Here is a 21,667-nt window from a genome sequence, read left to right on the forward strand (position 1 = left end):
AAAATCTTTCCAAAGTACGTTAGTTAAATAGGTTTTTGAATTAATTGGATAAATGGATTCAGATACTGAACCTTTACCATTAGCTGTATTTATTTAAGGTAAATACCCTCGGAAATGGCCAACGATTTGCTCACAGTGTAGAGCTTGCACCTCCCCCTCGACTTTAATGAGTTGCGAAATGTTCCACATGGAAACATTTGAGAACGGAATGAAGCCCGCCAGCGTTTTGTAATTGGCTAAAAGGGAGCGAGAGCGGGGCAGATTCAAAAATGAAATTATATACCGCAAGGACAAGCCCTAAAAGGATAACAGGGTGGGGAGGTGGGCGCGGCAGTCGGGGTAAACTCAATTTAATCAGGCGACGAAAATCAATTTAAAATAGATTTACTTGGCCACGCTAATTGAGGCGCTGCCGCTTCACTTTTCGCTCTTCGCTTTTCGGTTGGGTTTGGCGGGGTTGGAGTTGGGAATCAACAAATATTTGCCGAAAACTAAACGTGGCTACACAGCGAGCAGTTAGTTAATTAAACGCTTTTCAACGCCCCACAAAAACAAAAACAACAACAATATTAAGAACAACTGGCAGGCAGGAACAACGCGTTAACAAGCAGCGTAACGGCAACAACAATAAAAGTTGTTTAGACATAAGTAAATTACTTGGAAGCGCCATTTTGACACTTGGCTGGCGGCGGCAATTCCACAGTCCGCTCCCACTTTCCACTTTCCACTTTCTACTTTCACTGCCCCCTCACCCAACCCCTTTTCTTCGGAAAATCCTCAACAGCCTCCCCTCGCCTTGCCACGCCCCCTTTAGCGCCCACGCTCGCCTGATGGATTTAAGCTGCCAGCATAAACTGCAAACAGGAAAATGAACTTTCAAATCAAAAACACCCAGTAATTGTTTATTGTTTTTCAGTGTATTTAGGTTGGAACAAATTTGTTGCCTACTTAAAAGCGCAATCAGAACAAAAATGCAAATAAATAAAATATATAACAAGAACATTATAAAAAGTGGAATTTATGGAAGTGAACCAAGAGAAAATATTATTTAAAGACCTACAGAATCATTTTTAATGCTCGATAAGTGAGTAATAAATTATGTTACTCATACGCAGCGTTGTGTTTAAATATTACACATACGCAGTGTTGCACATGGGTTATTAATTCTTATCTGAAAAATGAGTGCAACATCTTAATAATTTAAATAGCCTGATATACTCGTAATACCCTTCAAGAAAAACGGAAGATGAAGAAGCGGCTTCGCGAGCAGGCTAAGAAAACGACTTGGGTGGCGAGGGGTCGGTGGGTGGTGGAAAGTGGCGGGAAAGGCAGGGCAGGGCGGGGAAAAGCAGCAGCCAAGTGCCCACAAATACATTCAAATTTAATTGAAATACAAATTGGCAGCTTTTGTTGCCAATCGTCCGCATAAAGCTCAAGCAGAAGTGGAAGCCGAAGCAAAATAACAAAGCAAATAAACAAACAAAACGGAAGAGGGAAAGGGAAATGGGAGGGGGATGGGGATGGGGATGGGGATGGAAAGGAAAAAGGGGGAGTGGGAGGGGGAAAGGACTAAGGACGAAGGACAGCGGAATTCTGCAAGTGGAAAGCAATTTGAATTGAATCTAAATATTTATGCAGCAGTTGGAGAGTGAAAAAAAGGAAAGTTGCTTATGAAACGAAGCCCAAAAAGAGCCACTACCAAAGAAAATTCCCGGTAAATAAAGACTGCGCATTAACCGATCCGTGTTACCTGGTAAATAATAAGGTCAAAGCTATCGAAAGCCGAGTTTCCACTTAAATCTGAATTCAATCAAGTACAAATTTAGCAGGAAAAGTTTTATCTGAGATTCTTCACGAACTGCAAGGCAAAAAAGTTGACATGAACAAATCGTTTAAACAATAAAATTTAAAAAGAACATAGCTTTAATAGGTCGTTGACTTGACAATGGTTTTTAATTTATTAAAGTAAATTTGCATTCACGTTTTTGTTACCACGCAAACGCTCAAAATAATTACAAAATCAATAGCTATTTTATAAATATTTTATTAAGTGTCCTGCGAAATGTGTTATTAAGTCTCATTTATTTATGACGCAATGCTGTCAAGTAGAATTTCAAACCACTACATAATAATGAAAACCTACGAAGAAACAGCTAAAGATATGTAAGTACATCCTAAAAACTTTAAACCTACATATTTATTTGTTATTTGTAGTAAAAAAGGGGGATTAAATATTATCGCAACAAAACATTTACAGGAAAATCAAATTGAAAATTGCGAAGATGAAACATAAATTTTCTTCCATTTAAACTTTAGATCTTTTGAAACGCATGAAAACAATTTTCCAAGCCAACGATAATCCCAATCAAATGGCCGAAAAAGGGATAAAATCACTGGACTCTGAGCGTCCTTAAAATATCCACAAGAATGCCACCGAACGATATATACTTTTTCAATGACTAAAGCCGCACTGCCAAGTCGTTATCCTTTCCATACCGCAATCTTGCCGCCCAGCTCGCCTTCTTTTTAATGTCTGTATACAAATAAGATCATGTAGGATTTGGCCCTGAAGCGGAGAAACGTAGTATCTGCCGGATTGCATTCCGTGAAGGTCTCGCGGATGCCACCACCCACACACCACATCACATCACACCATAGCAGACCACCCCCTCGTCCCGCTGGTCATCTTAAATCGCATTAAGGTTTTCCAGCCACCATCGAAGTCAGCCAGTCGTGGACTCTTAGGAATTACATCGACATCTCCATCTTCATCGCCATCTTTATGTCCACGCACACATATGGATTTAGCTGCACCGAATGATTCGCCCAATTTAAATGGCTCACATAAGTGTCTATACATTGGGTCAAAATAGCAGGATTTCTTTATGTTCTTTATAGATAAAAATATTTAAAAATAAAAGTGGTACCTTTATTTTGTGTTAGTTTAAACAGTAAATGTATTATTACTTTGGCAATAAATGATGAGTGATCTTCCCATTTACGACTTGTATTTCCTATTATTTTGACCACAGCTGTGGATACGAATGCACACACAGACACACTTAGCCTGGATATTTCTGGGGGGCAACAAAACATTTCGATTCCTTTACTAACTGGAGCAAATTCAAAGAAAATTTCCCTCAACGGCTTTAGTTTGCTTGAGCGCACTTCAAGTGGCAAGCACACACACACACACACACTTACACACTAACTAATACAGACACACCACACACGTGTTGCAGGAGAAATCAAGGGGGAGGAGGGGAAATTGGAGGCGGAATGGCGAATTGGCGGGAGCGGAAAGTGCAACAGAAAAACTAGCGACGCTTAATAAAGCCATGCGGAGCGGAAATGAGCGTGTAATGTAAACGGAAATGCGTTGAATGACGCCATATTTGTTTGGGATGCGAATGCGGGGATTGTGGATCGAGGATTGGGGCATTGGGCCATTGGAGATTGTGGCGGGGGAATTGTAGTGCAGGGGATTGGTGACGGGGATTGGTTTCGCCATTCGCAATTCGCAATCGAAATGCTCCTCTGGCTGCTCAGGACACCAGCAGCAGTCGCACTCGACCAGTTATCCTGTTTATCCCCTCGAGCGACGACAAAGTGTTAAATTGTGTTCGCCAAAGAATGACAGAATGCTGGGAAGACAACACAAATCGGGGGAATTCCCATTTTATGTTAGTTTCCGCTGCAGGAAAAATCCGCAGCACAGTGGAGAGGAGAGTCCTCACCTCAAAATCGGAGAGGTAACTATTTTAGATTTGTTTTTTACCCAATAGTAATTGGTTTTCCTTTTACGCATTGCATCATTTCAGATTTCTTGTCGAACATAAAACTATTGATAAAACACATATTTTGAGATTAGGATTTCTTCAGGTTGTAGAAAATAAAAAGCAGCATTTAAACTTTCAAAATTTTAAACATATTTTCCACAGATTGCCGAGTGTATTCCAAAGTAAAGTTTTTTCTTTTGGCCAGAGTTCGATTAAAAACTTCAAAGACTGTCAGTTAGGTGAAAATTAACGTAACAGCTTGAGAAACTGATTGTCACAGAACCCGAAAAGAAAAGTTTTTCTAGTTTTCCAGCTTTGCTGGCTTTTCTTAGCTGGCTTTCGCCACTGTAGTCACTGCACTCGAGGGACTCAGTTGTGCAAGTGTGCGAGCAGGACATACATCATTGGTTATTTATTGGTTTCCACTAAATAAATCGAACTGAAATTGGCAAACGTCGCAGGATGGCCATCATTGGCCTCTCCTGACCCCCCCACCCCCTAGCCCCACTGACCTCCTGCCCCGCTCCTTGAACCCCGACCCCTTTTCGTCGTGCAGAGTACTCCTCACGTAAGCCACGGACATATTAGGGTTGCCACCGCCACCGAAAGGCGACACAAGGAGCCCCAAAGTTTTCCCTTCGGCCGGGCGGCAAACTCACAAGTCACTCCAATAAATGTTGGCCAAAGTTTTCGCCCCGCTTCGATTCCAGTTTATTATTTATTCAGCCAAGTTTTCACTCCGACACCGAATCCCAATACATGTCCCCATTATCGGGTCCATATGGCCCTATATACTATATACTATATACTGGCCTATATACCTTGTGTTTGGTACATGGCATTCGTTTTTTTTTTTTGCTTTTTGCACACAAGGGGCCATCTCATTAGCTTTTCGGGTTGCTCTTAGTTAGCGGATGATTTGCCCGATTGTCAACTGATTGCAGTCGCAGCACAACCAACACCAAAACCAAGAGCAAAGTTGCCCCAAAAGGTCCGGATGAATGGGCCAAAAAAGTCACCCAGATACCCAGATACAAGGGCACCTGCTGTTAGCCGGAAAATTTGCTGTCAAGGGGATTTGGTGGAAGGGGAGGGGAGGAGAGAAAACGATGCCGGCGATAAGAAAGGTAATAACTTTTAAAATAGCTTTAGGCCACCTTAAAAGTGGCAGAACACGGGATATGGTATTTTGGCCCCCTGCTTCGGCTAAATCATTTGACATTATATTCGGGCCAGATTAGATAACTGTTTTGTAATATTCACAATCTGTCGCAATGATAAATGAAACATTTTAGCATAAATAATGAAGTCATATTCAGCCGGTTGACAGTATCTGCAAAAGTGTTTTATTGATCATAAATCAATATGAATTCAAATATACTATATCAACCGCAACAGTGGTCCATTGATCTTGAATTACCCCGCGTGTATATACTGAATTAAATAAGTAATTTAAATAAATAAACAATATAAAAATGGCTTCTTAATCCCTATATATACGCCAATTTAATGGAATGCTGTGCATAATTTTCGTGCAGTCAGTGCCAATTAAATTTTCATAGCATACTTTATCGGGCATTTATTTGGCCATTTTGGCTCTTGATTAAAATTAATGACAAGTCTAGCTTCCACTGAATTTGTCTGCGAAAACGAATATAAAATACGATATTAGCCTTTATCATGTTAATTTTGTACCCTGTAGATAACGTTTTATGGTGTAGTTAGTGTGAGTTATGGGCCACAAATAATAACAATAAAATATAAAAGATTTGAACAATAAACGAAAACATTAAATTTTAAACTGGTTTTGGTAAATTTTGTGGCTTATTTAAATCTGTAGGGTATTCAAGTTCTCGGTTCGAAAGAACTCCACATTCTCCGTTGTTCGTATTTTGACAAATCTCTGACAGAGACTCGCGCTCTCCTTCCAGTCCCTCATACTTCCAGGCAAGTCCAGTTAGCTTAGTGCCAAGCTGTCTCGGAACAACAATAATAACAATTACAGCAACAACAATGCGACGGGGCAACAACAAATACATTAGCGCGAGCACTTTGCACACAACAAAAGTCTCCAAACAATAACAACAACTAAATCAACACTGAAAACAGAGCAGAGCATAAAATAACAACAACAAAGACGGGAGTCAAGCGGCGAAATAAAGAAAAAGGGGAAGAGGGGAAAGAGGGGCGGGGAGAAGAGAAGAGAGCGACAGCGGGAGCGAGTGAGCGAGAGCTGCAGCTGAGCACATAAAACAAAAACAGTACAGCCAGAGAAATACAAATTAAAACAAGAAAGGAAGCTAGCTTCGGCAAGCCGAAGCTTATATACCCTTGCAGTCATCAAATATGTCGAACAAAACGCATAAAGGCTAGACAACATCGAAGCTAAGACGATTTTTCTATTCATTTTCCATATTTTTGACTATAGATCATATGGGAGCTATACGATATAGTTGTCCGATTTTGATCAAATTTAACTCGTAATTCAAGAGTCGTAAGAACACTCTATATTCCAAAAATCATACTTGTCTGATGAAAAACAACGATGTTATCAATTTATTTCCATTAATTCTATATATAATTTTCGATCCCTCCTATGGCAGCTATATGATAGAGTTATCCGATTTTGATCAAATTTAATCCGAAATTCAATAACAGTTAGAAAACGCCATCTTGAAGAATTCAAGTCGATCTGATGAAAAACAATAGAGTGAGAATTTTTTATTTCATTCTCTTGTATTGGAGCTATCCGATATAGTCGGCCGATCCGGCCCGTTCCGACATATATACTGCGTGCAACAACTACACAACTTTTGGGAAAGTTTCAGCACGATAGCTTTAAAACTGAGAGACTAGTTTGCGCGGAAACGGACAGACGGACAGACGGACAGACGGACAGACGGACAGACGGACAGACGGACAGACGTACATACATATTTCGATTCTGCTCGTGATGCTGATCAAGAATATATATACTTTATGGGGTCTGAGGTGTCTCCTTCACTGCGTTGCAAACTTCTGACTGAAATTATAATACCCTTTTGCTCTGCAAGGGTATAAAAAAAAACCAACTAAGTTAAGCTCAAACAAAGGCGCCGGTTGCGGAAAGGGGGAGTGGCAAAAAGGGGGCAAAAGCCTCAAAGCGCCAGCCAAACGCCCGTAAAGCTTTCAATTAAAATTAATAAAAATTTACACGAATTAAATAAACACCGACTTGGTTCAGCAGCAGTTGGCCCGGACAGGTGCCACAAAAGGTAAGTGGTACAAATAAAGGTAAGACAACAAAGCGCAGAAACGCTAATGAGACGGAGGAACTGTCACTGAATTAAATTGCCCCCACATTAAAAGACAGACATTCCCAATTTCAATCGCTCTAACGAAGATGCATACATATAATATATAATATTTTTGCAAGCAAGTTTGTTGGCTGCCCAAAAATCATTTTATCTCAACAGATTATTTTTTGTTTCTAGCTCTATTATAAATTTACATACCAACTTTTTAAAGGAATATTTTTTTTTTCATTCAAAGTTAAAGATAATATATAGTTATTATGCAAAGATGGTTATTTCGCTATGCGGACGGTCAAACCCATTTGCCGAATGTAATTGAATTGGTCGTGTTAGTCCGACTCAGCAAAGCATTATGTTATGCGAAACGTGCGAAATGTTAAATTGATTTTTCAATTAAGACTAGTTTTTGTTGTGTGTTAAATTGTATGTCCCTGGGACAACAGTTAAAGCATTAATTGCTGGATTTCAGATGGTCAATAAACGTTTTTTCAAAACTAAAATTCAATCAAATTTGCGTTTGCATAAACGGGGGAAGCGAGGAAGGGGGGAGGGGAGTGGCACGAGTCAAATGCAACTTTGAGGGCCCAAAGGACCGGGATAAATAAAAAAAAAAAATAGAAGAGAAGCCAGGCAATATGTAACACGCATCCGGCTACGTGATACGCTTAACGTGACATTCGCATCCTCCGCCGTAGAGGATGTCTGTCGGTGACACATTAACCTGGAACGGAGGAGAAGGAGAAGCAGGAGGAGCAGGAGGAGCAGCAGCAGCAGGAGAAGGGGGAGGAGGAGCACCCACTGACTGTCCACTGGATTATATAAATTGAATTGTTTGGTACAACATGGCCCCGGCCATTAGGCAGGAAGCTAGAGCGGAACCAAAAATGTGTGCGTGTGGGTGGCGTGTGGAAAACGCTCAAGGGTTCCCCGCTGATCCAAAGCCCTCGTAAGCCGGCCAATCGCCAGACAAAATAATAAAAGGGAAAAGTACAAAAAAAAAAAAAGAAAGAAAAACGAGAGAAGGGAAGAAATGAAACGAAAAGAAATGGAAAGAAAGGGAAGTGATTTCACTCGAGTTTCCTTTGCGTTCGATTTTGTCAGTTCCTTATGGATTTATGGGGCTCACTCGGCGAAGGTAAATAAGTGGAGCTGCCCTCTTGCACTAATCAGACACTTATGTCGGATTTTGGGACGTCCGATGTCGAAGGAGCGACGTACGGTGTACGATGTACGACGCCCGAGGAGGGCCCACTCGGCGGATACGTAATTTGAGCAGCGATAGAAAACGGAGCAGAAGGACGACGACATAAAAATAACAAATTATTTTGCTTATTTCGATGTTTACGGTTCGCATTCAAATTTTGTTTTATGGACATTCAATGGCCAATACGAGGGAGCATATAAAGTTTCGCCAGCATACATACAACCACTTACACTGCAAGAAATAGCGAAGGAACGAACTCAAATCATACTTAAAGTGAGCAACCCTTGCAGATATAAGATTTGCTTTCGATTCAGCAACCTCTTTTCGCTGAGTGAAGCAAGTGGAGCATCAGCTAGGATGGCCATTAAGAATGTTTGTCCCATTTATGATTCATGAATGCTCTTTGTTGCTGTCATCGGACCAATGAACTGTCATCAAATAGCCGGCGTAACTTGAGCATCAATTTGGACTTGTTGCCATCGATGTTTGGGCATTTCAAGAGTTCACTTGGCATCGCTTCAAGAGTATCGAGTAAATGGGTTTGCTTTAACGTTCCGAAACGCTATTGATGCACACGAAAACAAACGGTAGGTGCGTGTAAAATTAATTACAGTCCCATTAAGTGCACAAACGCAAGATTTTGATAAACAGAAGGGCCAATCAGCGCAAAACACTTCATTTAAATGGCTGCACCACTTCTGTCATGTGCACTCAATCCCTGTTAAATAGTTGAACACTGTGTAAAGGACACTTCTCGATAATTAATCGATTTAATCGGTCAGCTATCGATCGTTTATGGTTGGGATTTTTCGCACTTTTAAAACTATTGTGACTGGGGATCTGCGAAATCTTTCGACCAATGACGTTGGCCCAACTGCATGGAACATATTTCTTCCCCGGATTACCTGTCCCCCCACTTCCCCCATGCAGTATCGTTCGTTGAGGTCGTGGGCAGTGAAGCATCCAAGCAGCCCAGTCAGCCAGTCAGGCAGTCAGGCAGTTAGACAGTCAGCCAGTCAGCCAGCCAAGCAGTCAGTCAGTCAGGCTGTCAGCGCACAAATGGCGCCACAAATGTTTTGCCCTTTTTTCGCAATGGAAGGATACATTTGTAACTTCTATTGATTTTTAATGCACGCCTTCTGTCCTGCCAGCCAAGGCGTCGTCGTCGTCGTAGTCGTAGTCGCAGTCGAAGTCCTCTCGTTGTCGGTCCTCGGAACCAGCCAACCCAACCAAGCCATGAACTTTACAAGGAAGCCACCTACTCGGGCCCAGACTCTTTAACTCGTCTTTCGTCCTTCGCCGTTCGTCCTTCGTCCTTCGTCCGCCGTCCTGTTATGTCTCAATTTTTGCCCCCGCCTTTCTTGCGATACTGCGCGAGTGTACGGATGGGTGAGAATTTTAATGCTTGTAGCTGAGAAACAAACAAACATGTCACAGTCGAGGGAACTGGCCGCAAATCCGCCATCTTCTTTGGCGATGCCATTTGCCATCGCCCCACTTGATAACTTAATGCCCCACGCATGCTTCCACATCCACATCCAGATCCACAGCCCCCATCACACATACGCAATTACCCGTACACACGGACTGACACTCACGCAGACAGACAGACAGACAGACAGACAAACAGACACACAGTGAGAGAGGCATACATAGGGACGTACAGATATGGTATCCATCCGGACGGACAGCTTTATAAACAAGCAGGCAAACAAGCAACTGAATGCCGGAATGCCGGCTATGCATTTGCGTATTCGAGATGGGCGCGTGAAGCCGCTGATTAATAACCATCGAAAATCGGTATGTAATCGGTGGAGTTCAGTTACCGATAAGTAAACGATCGAACAAAAGTTCTAAATAACCGAATAACTACTCAAGGCTACTCTCTTAAGTAATAAAAGGATTTTATAACAACACTAGCAGACCCGGCCACGCGTTGCTGTAGCTAAAGTTATTGTTATATTACATTGAAGTATACAATTTAAGAAGAACGGTAGGTAAGGTAGATAGTCTTAAGTCTCTAATATTTATTATTTTAAACTATAAATATTTTCAATTTAAATTTAATTTAGCACTAATCGGTGTACAATATTTCTGGTTAACCTGTCTTTAGCTAACACAAATAGATTTGACGGTTTTCCAACACGTGAACATGCAACATATAGTTGCCCATGAGAAAAGCACGGACGGATTAGATTTTTTCAGCGGCATTTTAATTTATTATTATAATTATGTGACAATACCTACATGTATATTTTTTATATCTATAGAATTTTGAATAATGAAGCACAGATAACTAAAAAGCAGGAATGATTTCACTGTTTTATCGTCCCTATAATTTGAATTTGATTTACACTTCGGTCTACGTACGTGGTTGGCTATGCTAACACCAAAAATTAAAAAAGTAGAAATAATTGAATTTCACTCTATTTCGTTTACTACAAAATAAATTTAATTTATACCTTAACCTCAATAACACGTGGTAATCAGGCTATTGTCGGTTTACCATAGCAGCAGGGTTGCCAACTCTACGTCTTTTTACGTAGATCTACGTACTTCAAGCCTTTCCTGCAAACCTACGAACTTCAGTCCCAGAATCTACGTATTTTCTATCAAAATTGTTCATAGCAGTGCCATCTATTGTTTACTTACTCAATCTAATCGAAAAGTATCGACATCTATTAGATTCTTTTGGAGTTACCAGATAATTGTGACTTTCAATTAATTATAAACAAATAATTAGCAATAAAATAAAATTGCGACTTCAATTAAAGATCTAAGCTATCCTATCTCTCAAGTTGGACCAGACTGCTCATGGTATGCCAATTTAATTTAACATCGGTTAAGTAGTTTAGGAGTCCATCGCGGACAAACATCGTGACAGGAGATTTATATATATAAGATTTGAATTTCTTTTTGGGGGCATCAAGTAAGTATTTCGATTAGGGATGAATTTTAAAGATTGTTATTTTTTTTCAGGGAGATGTTTGCCAAATATTTCATAAATATAAAATAGATATTGATAGCTCTACTTACGGTTGGAAAAGGCGCTCAGTGGGCGCGTGAGGAGCGTGGCCATAAAGAGGAGCAGCATCACTGGCAGGACAGCCGGCGAACGTCCTTGCAACACTTGTTGTTGCTTCTGCTTCTCCAGCTTGTGCTGATGTTGATAAGACCGTTGTCGTTGTTGTTGTTGTTGTTGCCGCTGTCGCTGCTGAAGCTTCGGTCGCTGGAGTGGCCAAATGCCATCTTGACTGCTCGATTGCAGCGGCATTTTAAGAATGTTAAGCAGATTGCCTGCCCTCCTGATCGCCCCTTGATTATCGTTGCTCGAATATCGTTATCGTTTATCGTTAATCGCTAATGGCTAATCGCTTCGAATTCTCGGCTATTTGGTGTTGCTGCAAATGTTGATGTTGCAAAATCATTGATAGGAAAACCCATTTGTTTGCAAATCAAACTGAAGTTGTGTTTAAACGAAATCGAAAAAAAAAACGAACAAGAACCACTGATTTGGACTTTGTGATACCCTCTAAAGGGATAAATATTTTGAAATGCTAGTCATAATATAAAATACCTTTCTACCAAGCAAAGTTCCTCGAATATACGTTCTCAATGCAGTTGAAAAGGTCCCGCGACAGTTAGAAAATAACTGTACTTCACCTACAAACATTGTTTGTTTCAAAAACAACAACACATTCCATTCGACTATTAAAACAAACCCCCATTTCTGTTGAAGCACCGGGGGTATTATAAACAAATCCGTGTACAATTTAAATCAGACAATTGACAGATTTGAGCATCGACAACAACAACAAAAATGTAAGCACATAATAAATGTTTACACGTTCATTGTATTGTATTTACATGACAAATTTATCTGACACCATTGACGCGGTGGTTTGGGCGCATTACACTGTGGAAAAGTCGTTTAAGTGGGCGGAGTTTTTGGGGGCCAGTGGATGGGGAGTGGCTTGTGGGGGAGTGGGGAATGGGGAGTGGCTTGTGGCGCTCTGATGGCCGCTGGGCGAATTTTACGGACTCGGCTGCATTAACAATTTCGGCGGTGGTGTATTTTGCAGCACCGCCTCGTTTTACGACTTGCCACACTCCGCCGTATATCCTTTAACTTATTCCGAAAAAGTTTTCAACGTGCCAGCAGCATCACAGCGGCGACGTGCAACTCACTTTCAACCAACCACTTTCTCCCCTTTCTCCCCTATCACCCCTTTCGCAGCCTTGGAAATCCGGGTACATAACGCCGGATTTGTTGGGCATAAACGGCATTAATCAGTTTGCGGTTTACTTTCCCAAGTCATCCAACTTTTTGGCTGGAAAGTAAAAGTGCCAAGGTGTAACTTTACCGTTTTGAAAAGTTGCATATCAAAATCTGTCTTCTCTTTTGGGGGAATTCATTTCGGATAAACGTACACTCTTAAACTAATTTAAAATTTTAAGACTGCAGATCACTATTAAATCAATTAGAAATTATTTCTTCAAAGGTATTTATCTTTATAGCTACTTGATCTCGATGTGGCTTCCATTCACTAAGAATTGTCTATTGAAACTTGAAAACTTAATTTAATTGCGAGAGAATCGTTTGAAAACTCCTATATTTGTTAAGGATTTCTAGCACCTTGTGAGCTGCACCTTGCCAGAAATTTCCAATTAAACGTCTGTCGATAAAACAAAGCTTATGAAAATACAACGTGTCTTGCTTAGGGGAGTTGAAAAAGAAATAAGAGGATTTTAGTAACTGGTATTTTCACCGAATTTCCGGGCAAATCGTGTTATGTTATGTTATGCCCACATTACATGGCAAAGCATGTGAATTACACGGCCCAAGGTATGGCTTACATGAAGAGAACATAAATTTAACACATTAATGATTTATGTGAAGTCATATTAAATATTTTCTCTGAAATGAAATTGTTTCCTGGATATTTGCCCAAAGACCGGCAACGAGAGAAATTGCCAGAGACAATTTAATTTGCTCGATTTAAATTAAAAAGCATATTATATGCACAAATTTTCGATGCGCAAAAGCGAGCGAAATCATTGTTCTCTGCAATTTAATGCATTCATGATTTATATGATAATTTAAATGCCTGACTTATGCAAAGTCGCCTTGATTAACAGTGATGTTAAGAATAATTGCCCTTTGCAACAGTAAATACAGTTTAACACCACCCTTCGAAATGGTACGGTTTTGGTTTTCATATTGTCAAGAGCTTTGCGGTTGTGGGGAATCCGCCAAATTAGCTTCTGTGAATGAACTTTGGCCAATGAATACCCGTGGAGCTAAGCGGCCCAAACCAAACCAAAGAATCGAGAACCGTGCCAAGTTTAATCGCCTTGCGGGGGATCTGCGTATTTGCTGTCAACTCGGGCATGAGTTAAGCAATCCTCGAGGCATTAAGTCTGCCCTGCGGTTGGTTAGACCAAATTGAAAACGAATTAAAACGAAATTTCAAACGCTTTGTGCCAAAAGTTTCGGCCAGCTTCTCTGCACCGCGCTACACGTCGAAATACTTTGCCAAAGTACTTAAATTCCTCCTCCTTTTTTCTTTATTTTGCGCAACTTAGAAAGTTCGGTGCGAGTATATTCCCAGGTTTTTTTCACTCACCAGAGAATGCAATTTTCATTTTGATTGGTTTATCAAATAGAAGAGCTCAACTACGATGAAGGTTTTATAAACTTGCAAGTTTGAAGCGATCACACTTTTGATCAGATTATTTGCAACCTGTCCAACTTTCACCAGAAAACAATCGAGGAAACTGCCGCCCAACAATTATTATGTATAGCTTCAGTGGATATTTTTAGACTTGACCAAACGTGTCTGAAAAAACTTTGGTACAGAAACAAAACTTCCTTAAAGTCTTAAAACTTTGTAAAATAAAAACGCAGCTAGCGTATAATGCCAGTTAAAAAGTTTACTACGCGCAGGATCTGACCAGAGAATATATTTGAAAATTGTGTCAACGTATAAAAAGAGTTTGAGACGTGCTTTTAATTTTCATTTGCTTCGAGCTGGAGTTTTCAGACGTTTTACGAGTTTCCCCACTTTGCATTGTTAAGTGCAGGAGTGTCAAATTGACAGCAGAAAGTGCTAAAAACATAAATGTTTAACGCAGGTGCTTCTCCCGGTCCAGCTGTCTGAAGTATGCTTGTAAAGAAGAATGGGAAACATTTCTTTTTGGGTGGCCGGGGCGGTGGCGGTGCTAACATGGCTGATAATGGTGAATTTTATATTGATATCACGAACTGCACTAAATCATCAATTAAATGATTTTATGATGCCATTTTGGGTATTCCTTCCCCAGGCAATTTCAACTGTGGTTTCTGTTCTATATCTCTCGCCCTGCCCCTTTTTTTGTTTCCTGTCGGATCTGCTTTTAGTGTTTTTGCTCTGCAGTTGAATTCCCCTATGACGAACTGACCTGAGTTGCATATTTGTGAGGAAAATGGGGTTTTCTTAGTTTTCTCAGCAGTGGCAATACTTCACTTTTTAAATAAATCCTACGGGGTAATATTTTTAAATTAATAAGGAATTATTTCACAGCATAAGGTATCATTATATTTGTAAGCCTTTTAAGCCCCAACATTTTTTTAATGAGTGTGAAAACGTGTTGAACGACTTTTTTAAAACCCTTATGCTAAAAAAGTTTCCACTTAGGGAAGTTTTCCTGTACTCATATTTTTTTAGACTACACCTGCGGCCATTTTGCCGCGGCCAAGATGCTAACGGTAATGGAGAGACTAACGGCAACGGCAAACGGCAGCAACAACACAAACAACACCAATTCGGCGGAGCGACGGAAATGCAACACTTTTCCTTTTACGCTTCCGTTTTGCAAATTCCCGTTTGTTTTACTAGCTTTTGTTCCTCTTATTTCTTGGCCGCTGTTTGAACAGCGGAAAAAAAATAGCACCCAAAAAAAACGGTGAAAATAATGTGGAGCACAGGAGCGCAATAACAAAAAAAAAAAAGGGGGAACACAACGAATTACCAACATCAACACAAACACAAACAAAGCGCACGCCGGATTTATAATGGCAAAGTAAACAAGCTTACGAGTCGCGCGCGACTTTTGTCCCGTTAGTTTGGCTTTTTGTTTTTGGCGCGCGCTTTTTGGCGCGCTTCTAAGATTTCGTGAGAGAGAAAACTGCGAGTTCACGTGTGAAATAGCGAGAGAGTGGAGGCGCGTCCTACGCCAGACGAACGCAGAATGCAGTCGGCGGCGCAGCTATCAGCGGCTTTTATACGCGCCAAAGGACGAGGACTCGTCTGCCTTCGGCTCGTCATTCGGCCGAAGCTTCGTCTCGCAGCAGGAGGATGGTGGAGCGGGGGTGGGGTAGTGGGTGGCTCAGCGGGAGCAGCAGAAAGAATCCGGGGAAGCGGCTTCGGCTCGTTTAGCATATGTCTGCTGCCATCGACATGGGCATCACTGACACACGTGTGCGTGTGTTAGCACAATGGAATTCAAGAAAATAGCGATAGAAATGCCATGTAATGCGACCCAATTTATAAAAAATTATTAAACACTTTCTATGTCCTCATCACAATTACATGTTTGTAACCCATGGAAACTTATTTAAATCTGACTTAAGCTCTAATGCCTTAATACTTATTTTTTGTAGCATACATTTGTGGGCAATATTAATAACCACAATAAGAAATATTATATGTCCTATATTTATACGGGAAACTATTTTTTAACTTCTTGCAGGCTCACTACTAGCTTTTTATCCCCAGCTGTACGTAAGTGTTTGCATATTTGCTTTATGAATGTGTTTACCAGCAAACTTTGGCGCGAAAAAGAGACGGAACGGCGGAGAGCGCCAACCGACGGGGGAGCGAGCGAGAGGGGCGTGCGAAAGTGCCAACACTCGCATTAATGACGCCAACAACAAAGGCAACAATTTGAATTGTAAGCCAGCCAACAGCTCAATTAACTATCCGTCCGCTGGTTCGTCCCTCCGTCCGTTCCTGTTTGTCCGTGTTGACTTTCTCATACGCATAATTCCCATTATTTCGGCAATTACAAGGATGTAATGGCAATTGCATATGCTTGATATTATTTAACCCGTAAGTGTGCCATCCCTTTCCGGCGCGATGTGAAGGTAAATATGAAAAATGCATCGCAACGCTGGCATTGTCGAAATCTCAATTATTGATGTCGCATATGTACGGGTTAAACTGTATAGTATATACACCAAGGTGTTTTTTCTAAATAATCGAATCAAGATAAAGCTGTTTAAAAACTCGATTTTCTCGACAACATTTATTTCGAAAACCATCAATATCACAGGTTTTTTAACCTATCTGTTCATAATTGAACTGATAGTTTATGTTATCAATGTTGGACTGTACTTGTGTGTTTGCCTGCTGTGCATCTGTTTGTTTGCGAGTTCGCCGAGCAACATAAAATGAGCAGCAAGTAATTTACATGTAAACAGGTTAAGGGATAAAGTTCATCACATGTAAATGGATATGCCTGATTAATGGCAAATATAAACGACATACAGGGACATCTGCCTGTGTGGTAGAGTGGTTGTATCTGTGTTTATTCGCATTTTGCTTGCCCCTTATTGCATCCGAAACTCTGGTATTTAAGTGTCACCATATCAATCAGCGGAGTATTTGCTCACTTAAGATCGAACACGAAAACAAAAAGGGTTCTTTTATGGAAACTAATTTACCCAGAGTAAATGGATACACCTAGAAATCAATTTGAAGAATGAGCATCTAATCATGAGCGTATTATACACATCTCATCCTAATTCTACCATAAGTACCACACGTGCACTCAGTTATAATTTGCAGAAGATTTTCAATCTTACTTGTAATTGCTTCAACTTTTACGGGGAACGTCGAACATAAGGAACTTGCATCGAAGTCCCCTTCAAAGGTGAACCAACCACTCAAACTTGAACTTCCCGGCAGGATTGCACATGCGGGCCAAATTCGATGGCAAGTTCCTAGCCAAGTTAGCAGTAGTTTCATAAGCGAACTCAAGCTGAACAGCTCAAACTTGAACCGAACCGCTTTCCCCCTCGACGAGGTAATTGAGATGGATCTGGGGGCTGGTTGGCATCACATCCCGCGGCTTCACGCAACAAACAGTCCGCACCTGCCGCACTTTGCCGGATCCGGCTCCGGCTGCATTCCGTCCGGAGAATTTTGTGTCACCTTTCGGGGCCAGGGGAAACTGGGGGCCCTGGGTCCTGACAAGTCCCGACATTCCTTCGATACCTCAAATTACGGTGGTCCGTATGTGTGCACTGGAAAATAAGTAACCCATAAATTTTATATTACGTAGTATATACATATATTCATTTATTTAACAATCCAATTCGGGGCACGACGTGTCTTTGAGGGCTGAAGTTAGCCAAACAAATACCAGCACAAGCAGTAAATAGAGTGGCCAACAAAAATCCCATATTATATGCAATGCTTTTCGACGAGTGTCTATAGCCTGTGCAGCTTGCGTATATTTTGCATGACTGGGATAACTTTTGGGTTCATCGACAATGGGCGCCGCCCGTCAAAAGCTCCCGCATTCCTTGCAGCCCCAAGGATTTTCGGGGAACATGTCTCGCATTTCACTTTCACAACTTGCCAACTGGCAAAGCAAGCAGATGGAGATAAAGAATTCATGAATACGTCCCGAGAAATGCAAGAGCAAGATGTACACCTACTACTCTTTATGTATATATGTATATATATATATAACTCGTGACTGGGGAGCACATCCAGGAGTCAGCGAACAATTTGTATTCAAACGATTTGAGAGCTCTCCTGAAAGTAACATCATTAAAAAATTCTCCATCGCCTTGAGTAGCTCGACTCGGGCTTCATTCTCAGGACCTTTTTTTTTGTTGAACCAAGAAGCGGGAAAATCGCACCCCAGAGGCCGCCATCATCATCGTCCGTCCCGAATGGCGCCCACTTTCACTCCCGTTACCGTTACCGCTTTCTTTCCCTTTCCCTTTTCCGTTCCCGTTCCCGCGGGACCGGCGCGAACTTTATTCAAATGCAATATTTCGTAAGCGGGCAAATTGTTGTAGAATATATGGCATGTGACATTCCAGTGCGAATACCGCGTTTATGCTATCAAATTTTACGATTTCTCAAGTATGCAGCTGGAATATTTTCTATGGTAAAATTACAAACGCAAATTAAACTTCGCAAAATTGAAGACTTATCTAGTAGGTTTAAGCATAAAGCTAGAAATATTTTTTGTATAAGGAAATTATATATTAGAGCTACAATTCCATTACAGAAATTAATAGTCAAGTCTCTACATTTGTGTTATTATTTCTTTTGAGCATTAAAGGACTTTCTAGTGGCATGATCGCTTTACAAAATGTGTAGCATACATTTCTGGGCACTTCGAAATCCGAATTATTTCGGCATAAACGTGGCTGCAAAAGCTAAGCCTGAAACAGAAACCAATCCGTTCGCAATCCAATCGAATGCTCGTTACCTCGCCGCTGCCATTTCGATTCTCGCTGCAGGCTGTCAATCGAAGTTTACACGGGATATCGATACCTGCTCCCTGCTCCCTGCGTCCTGCTCCCCCCTGGATCAACTGGCAGTAAGTAGTGGCGGCGAGGGGCCACAGGACAGAACGCCAGGATGGGCCAGAAACCGAAACGGTACCGATTCGAATAGAAAGTTTTCCTGCACCGCAGCATCAGCATCAGCAGGAGCAGGAGCAGGAGCAGGAGCAGGTGCAAAAGAGCCCGTTGACTGGCAGCTCGGTTAGCTCGGTTCAGAGGGCTCAGAGGTCCGCAGGATTCACAGGATTCAGAGGGTCAGGTTGCAATCGCTGCCAGGCAAATAGCTAAAACATTTTTGCCCAGGTAACTTTTTAATTAAAGCTGGCAAAAGGATGCGGGGCCGGGTAGATGGGTCGGCATCCAGGTGACTTGTGCATCAAGCTCCTTTCTCCATCGCCATCGCCATCGCCATCGCCATCGCCATCATCATCATCATTATCATCGCCGGCGTGGTCGTCATCTCATCGGGCAGCAGTTAACAACAGCTTCCTCGATGGCCACAATAAAATGCTTTTGCAGCAGCAACAACCACAAAGCCCCCTTGCGGTTTCCATCTCGATTATAACAGTGGAAATTGGTTAAAAAGAACACAGTAGTCTCCTTCAGTTAACTAAAGTTGCTTGTTTTGAGAAACCGGAATCGAATTCCAGCTACAAACACATTGATTTCTACACAAAATATTCAAAACACTCCACTTTTAACCTACAATATACTTTAGCCAATTCAATTTTTGTTTGCAGGATCCACTGTATTGGTGCCTTGTCCAGCTAGTTATTGCTATTGGAGTTTTCGCATTTTATTCATAAGCTCAGAATCTGGCCGACTGTGTTGAAAGCAATTTCAATTTATACAAATAAAATCAATTTCATTTATGGCTGGGTGCATTTCCCCTCCCCCTTTTTTTTATGGCCCTCTGCAGCTGCAGTAAGCAATTTTTAATTGAAAACAAAAAAAATTGCCCCGCACACACGTTTGAATAAATATTCCCACTGCTAGCCGATCTCCTCGCTCTCACGTACCGGCAATTCCTTTTGCGATCCCCCACTCTCTCGCCGTCCCGTTCGTTTGCTGCCGAAATGTTGAATTATGAAAAGTCACAGGTTACCGTCGCCCTGCTGCCAGCAAAATAATCAAACTGCACAAACAACTCGACCTCATAAATAGTTAAGAGACAGAGAATACGGGAAAAATAAAAATGTTATTCCTAGTCCCACATCCTGAGGCCTCCGGCGTCTATGTCCAGCGTTCGCCGGACTGTTTGTCCTCCGTCTCCGTCTCTGTCGCTCGCCTCCTGCGCCTGCAACTGTGTGCGTGCTAGCCTGCGTGTGTGTGTGTGTGTACCCTCTGTCTGCGTCCTGGATCGCTGACTTTTCCTGGTGCAGTGTAACAAGCTTGGCCTTTTTGCCGCCAAAAGGTTTCTTCAAATTTGTTTCGATTTTTCCGTTTTTTCGCACTTTTCTTTTAGGAAAACTTGCATAAAACTTCCATTTTAAAATGGCCAAAAATAATGTTATCTCAACGGAAAATTATTTTTTTTCTAATCCTATAATAAAGTTGCATACTAGCTTTTTAAAATTCCGCAAAATAATTTGTTTTAAAGTTTTTGTTGGATTCCCAATTGAACTTTTTGCAAAACCGATATTTCGATTTTTTTGGAATTTTTTCGAATTTTTGTTCCCATTTGAACAGTCACAAACTGGCAACACTGGCTGTTGTTTTTGTCGTTTTGTTGCCGTTTTTGTTGCCTGTGCTGCTTCCATTTTTATTGCCCGGTGGCCACATGCGAGTGGAGCTCAGGCTCCTTGTTTACACTGTCCAAACTAATTGGATTGGCAGTTTGCTGCGCATGGAGGAGCTGGCGATATATTGCATTGCGTTGCACTTGTTGTTTTCAACACTGAACTGGCAACTCACAATAAGTCGATTGCGTTCTGGTCACACTACTGCAGCTTTCTATACGGCTGGTAACTCTTGGGCGCCATTAATATCTATCAATTTGAGAGAATTTATTTAAGGAAAGCATGGGTTCGTCAGTTACTTACACGATACGCAAGGAAGATGTCTTCCAGGCAGCCATAGATGCCGACAGCCATGTTTAAAAAAAATGAGGGTTTAATGGCGTTCCGTAGAAATAATCCCCATGAGCACAAAACCCCGTGATGCAAATTTTCCAAATACAGTGCTCAACATCGCCTGTGGAAACGGACTGATCGCAACGTTTGCAGCGCAGGCTGGAGCCTTCCACGTGATGGCCACGGATGACCCGTGGCCAATTAGATAGAGCTTCCAACCAATATGTATATGTTTCCTAACTCTTCCCAGCTTATTAATATCGTAGCTAAAATTAAGTAGATGAATTACATGCTTGGCAGTATCTTCAAACACCCCCAAAAATAGCGCCCTTTAAAGGCAATCACATTTTTAGCCACAGCGTTCTAACCAGACGCCAAAGGTACGATCTAATATGGGCTCGGGATCGGTTCCTGCGTCCCGATGGCATCGTATATCCGCAGTTCCTTAGCTTCAACCTGGCAGCTTTGAACGACGAGGAGCAGAGGGAAGCGCAGGTGGCCTTGCGTCGTTCCGCCTTCAGCCTCAGTTGTTTGCAGGAGGTGGGAGCGAGGCGCCCGTTCCTGGGGACCACCAAACCGCGCCGGGTGATCCCTGGGCCACTGCTGGAACGGAAGGAGGAGCCAGAAGTTCACGATCGAGTGCAAGTACCGAGGCATCCACTACTTCATACACTAGATCCTTTTCGATTGCAGCCAGAAGGTTACAAGTTAAGCTGTTGAGTAACTTTCTGGCAAACAGCATTCACGGCTTT

The 21,667-nt window shown here is 41.6% G+C and overlaps 1 protein-coding gene across 1 annotated transcript in view; it reads right to left on the reverse strand.

Moving 5' to 3' along the window:
- The window catches only part of LOC108098127 (tyramine beta-hydroxylase), a 33,154-nt gene extending 17,670 nt beyond the window's left edge, over positions 1-15,484 (reverse strand). The window contains 2 exon segments of the mRNA XM_017200848.2: positions 11,313-11,677; positions 15,292-15,484. Of these exon segments, the coding sequence (XP_017056337.2) occupies positions 11,313-11,550 (238 nt within the window). The 5' untranslated portion in view covers positions 11,551-11,677; positions 15,292-15,484.
- Positions 15,485-21,667: the final 6,183 nt, after the last annotated feature.

This window comes from Drosophila ficusphila, unplaced genomic scaffold (assembly GCF_018152265.1).
Source record: "Drosophila ficusphila isolate 14025-0441.05 unplaced genomic scaffold, ASM1815226v1 contig_197, whole genome shotgun sequence".
Classification (NCBI taxonomy): Eukaryota; Metazoa; Arthropoda; class Insecta; order Diptera; family Drosophilidae; genus Drosophila; species Drosophila ficusphila.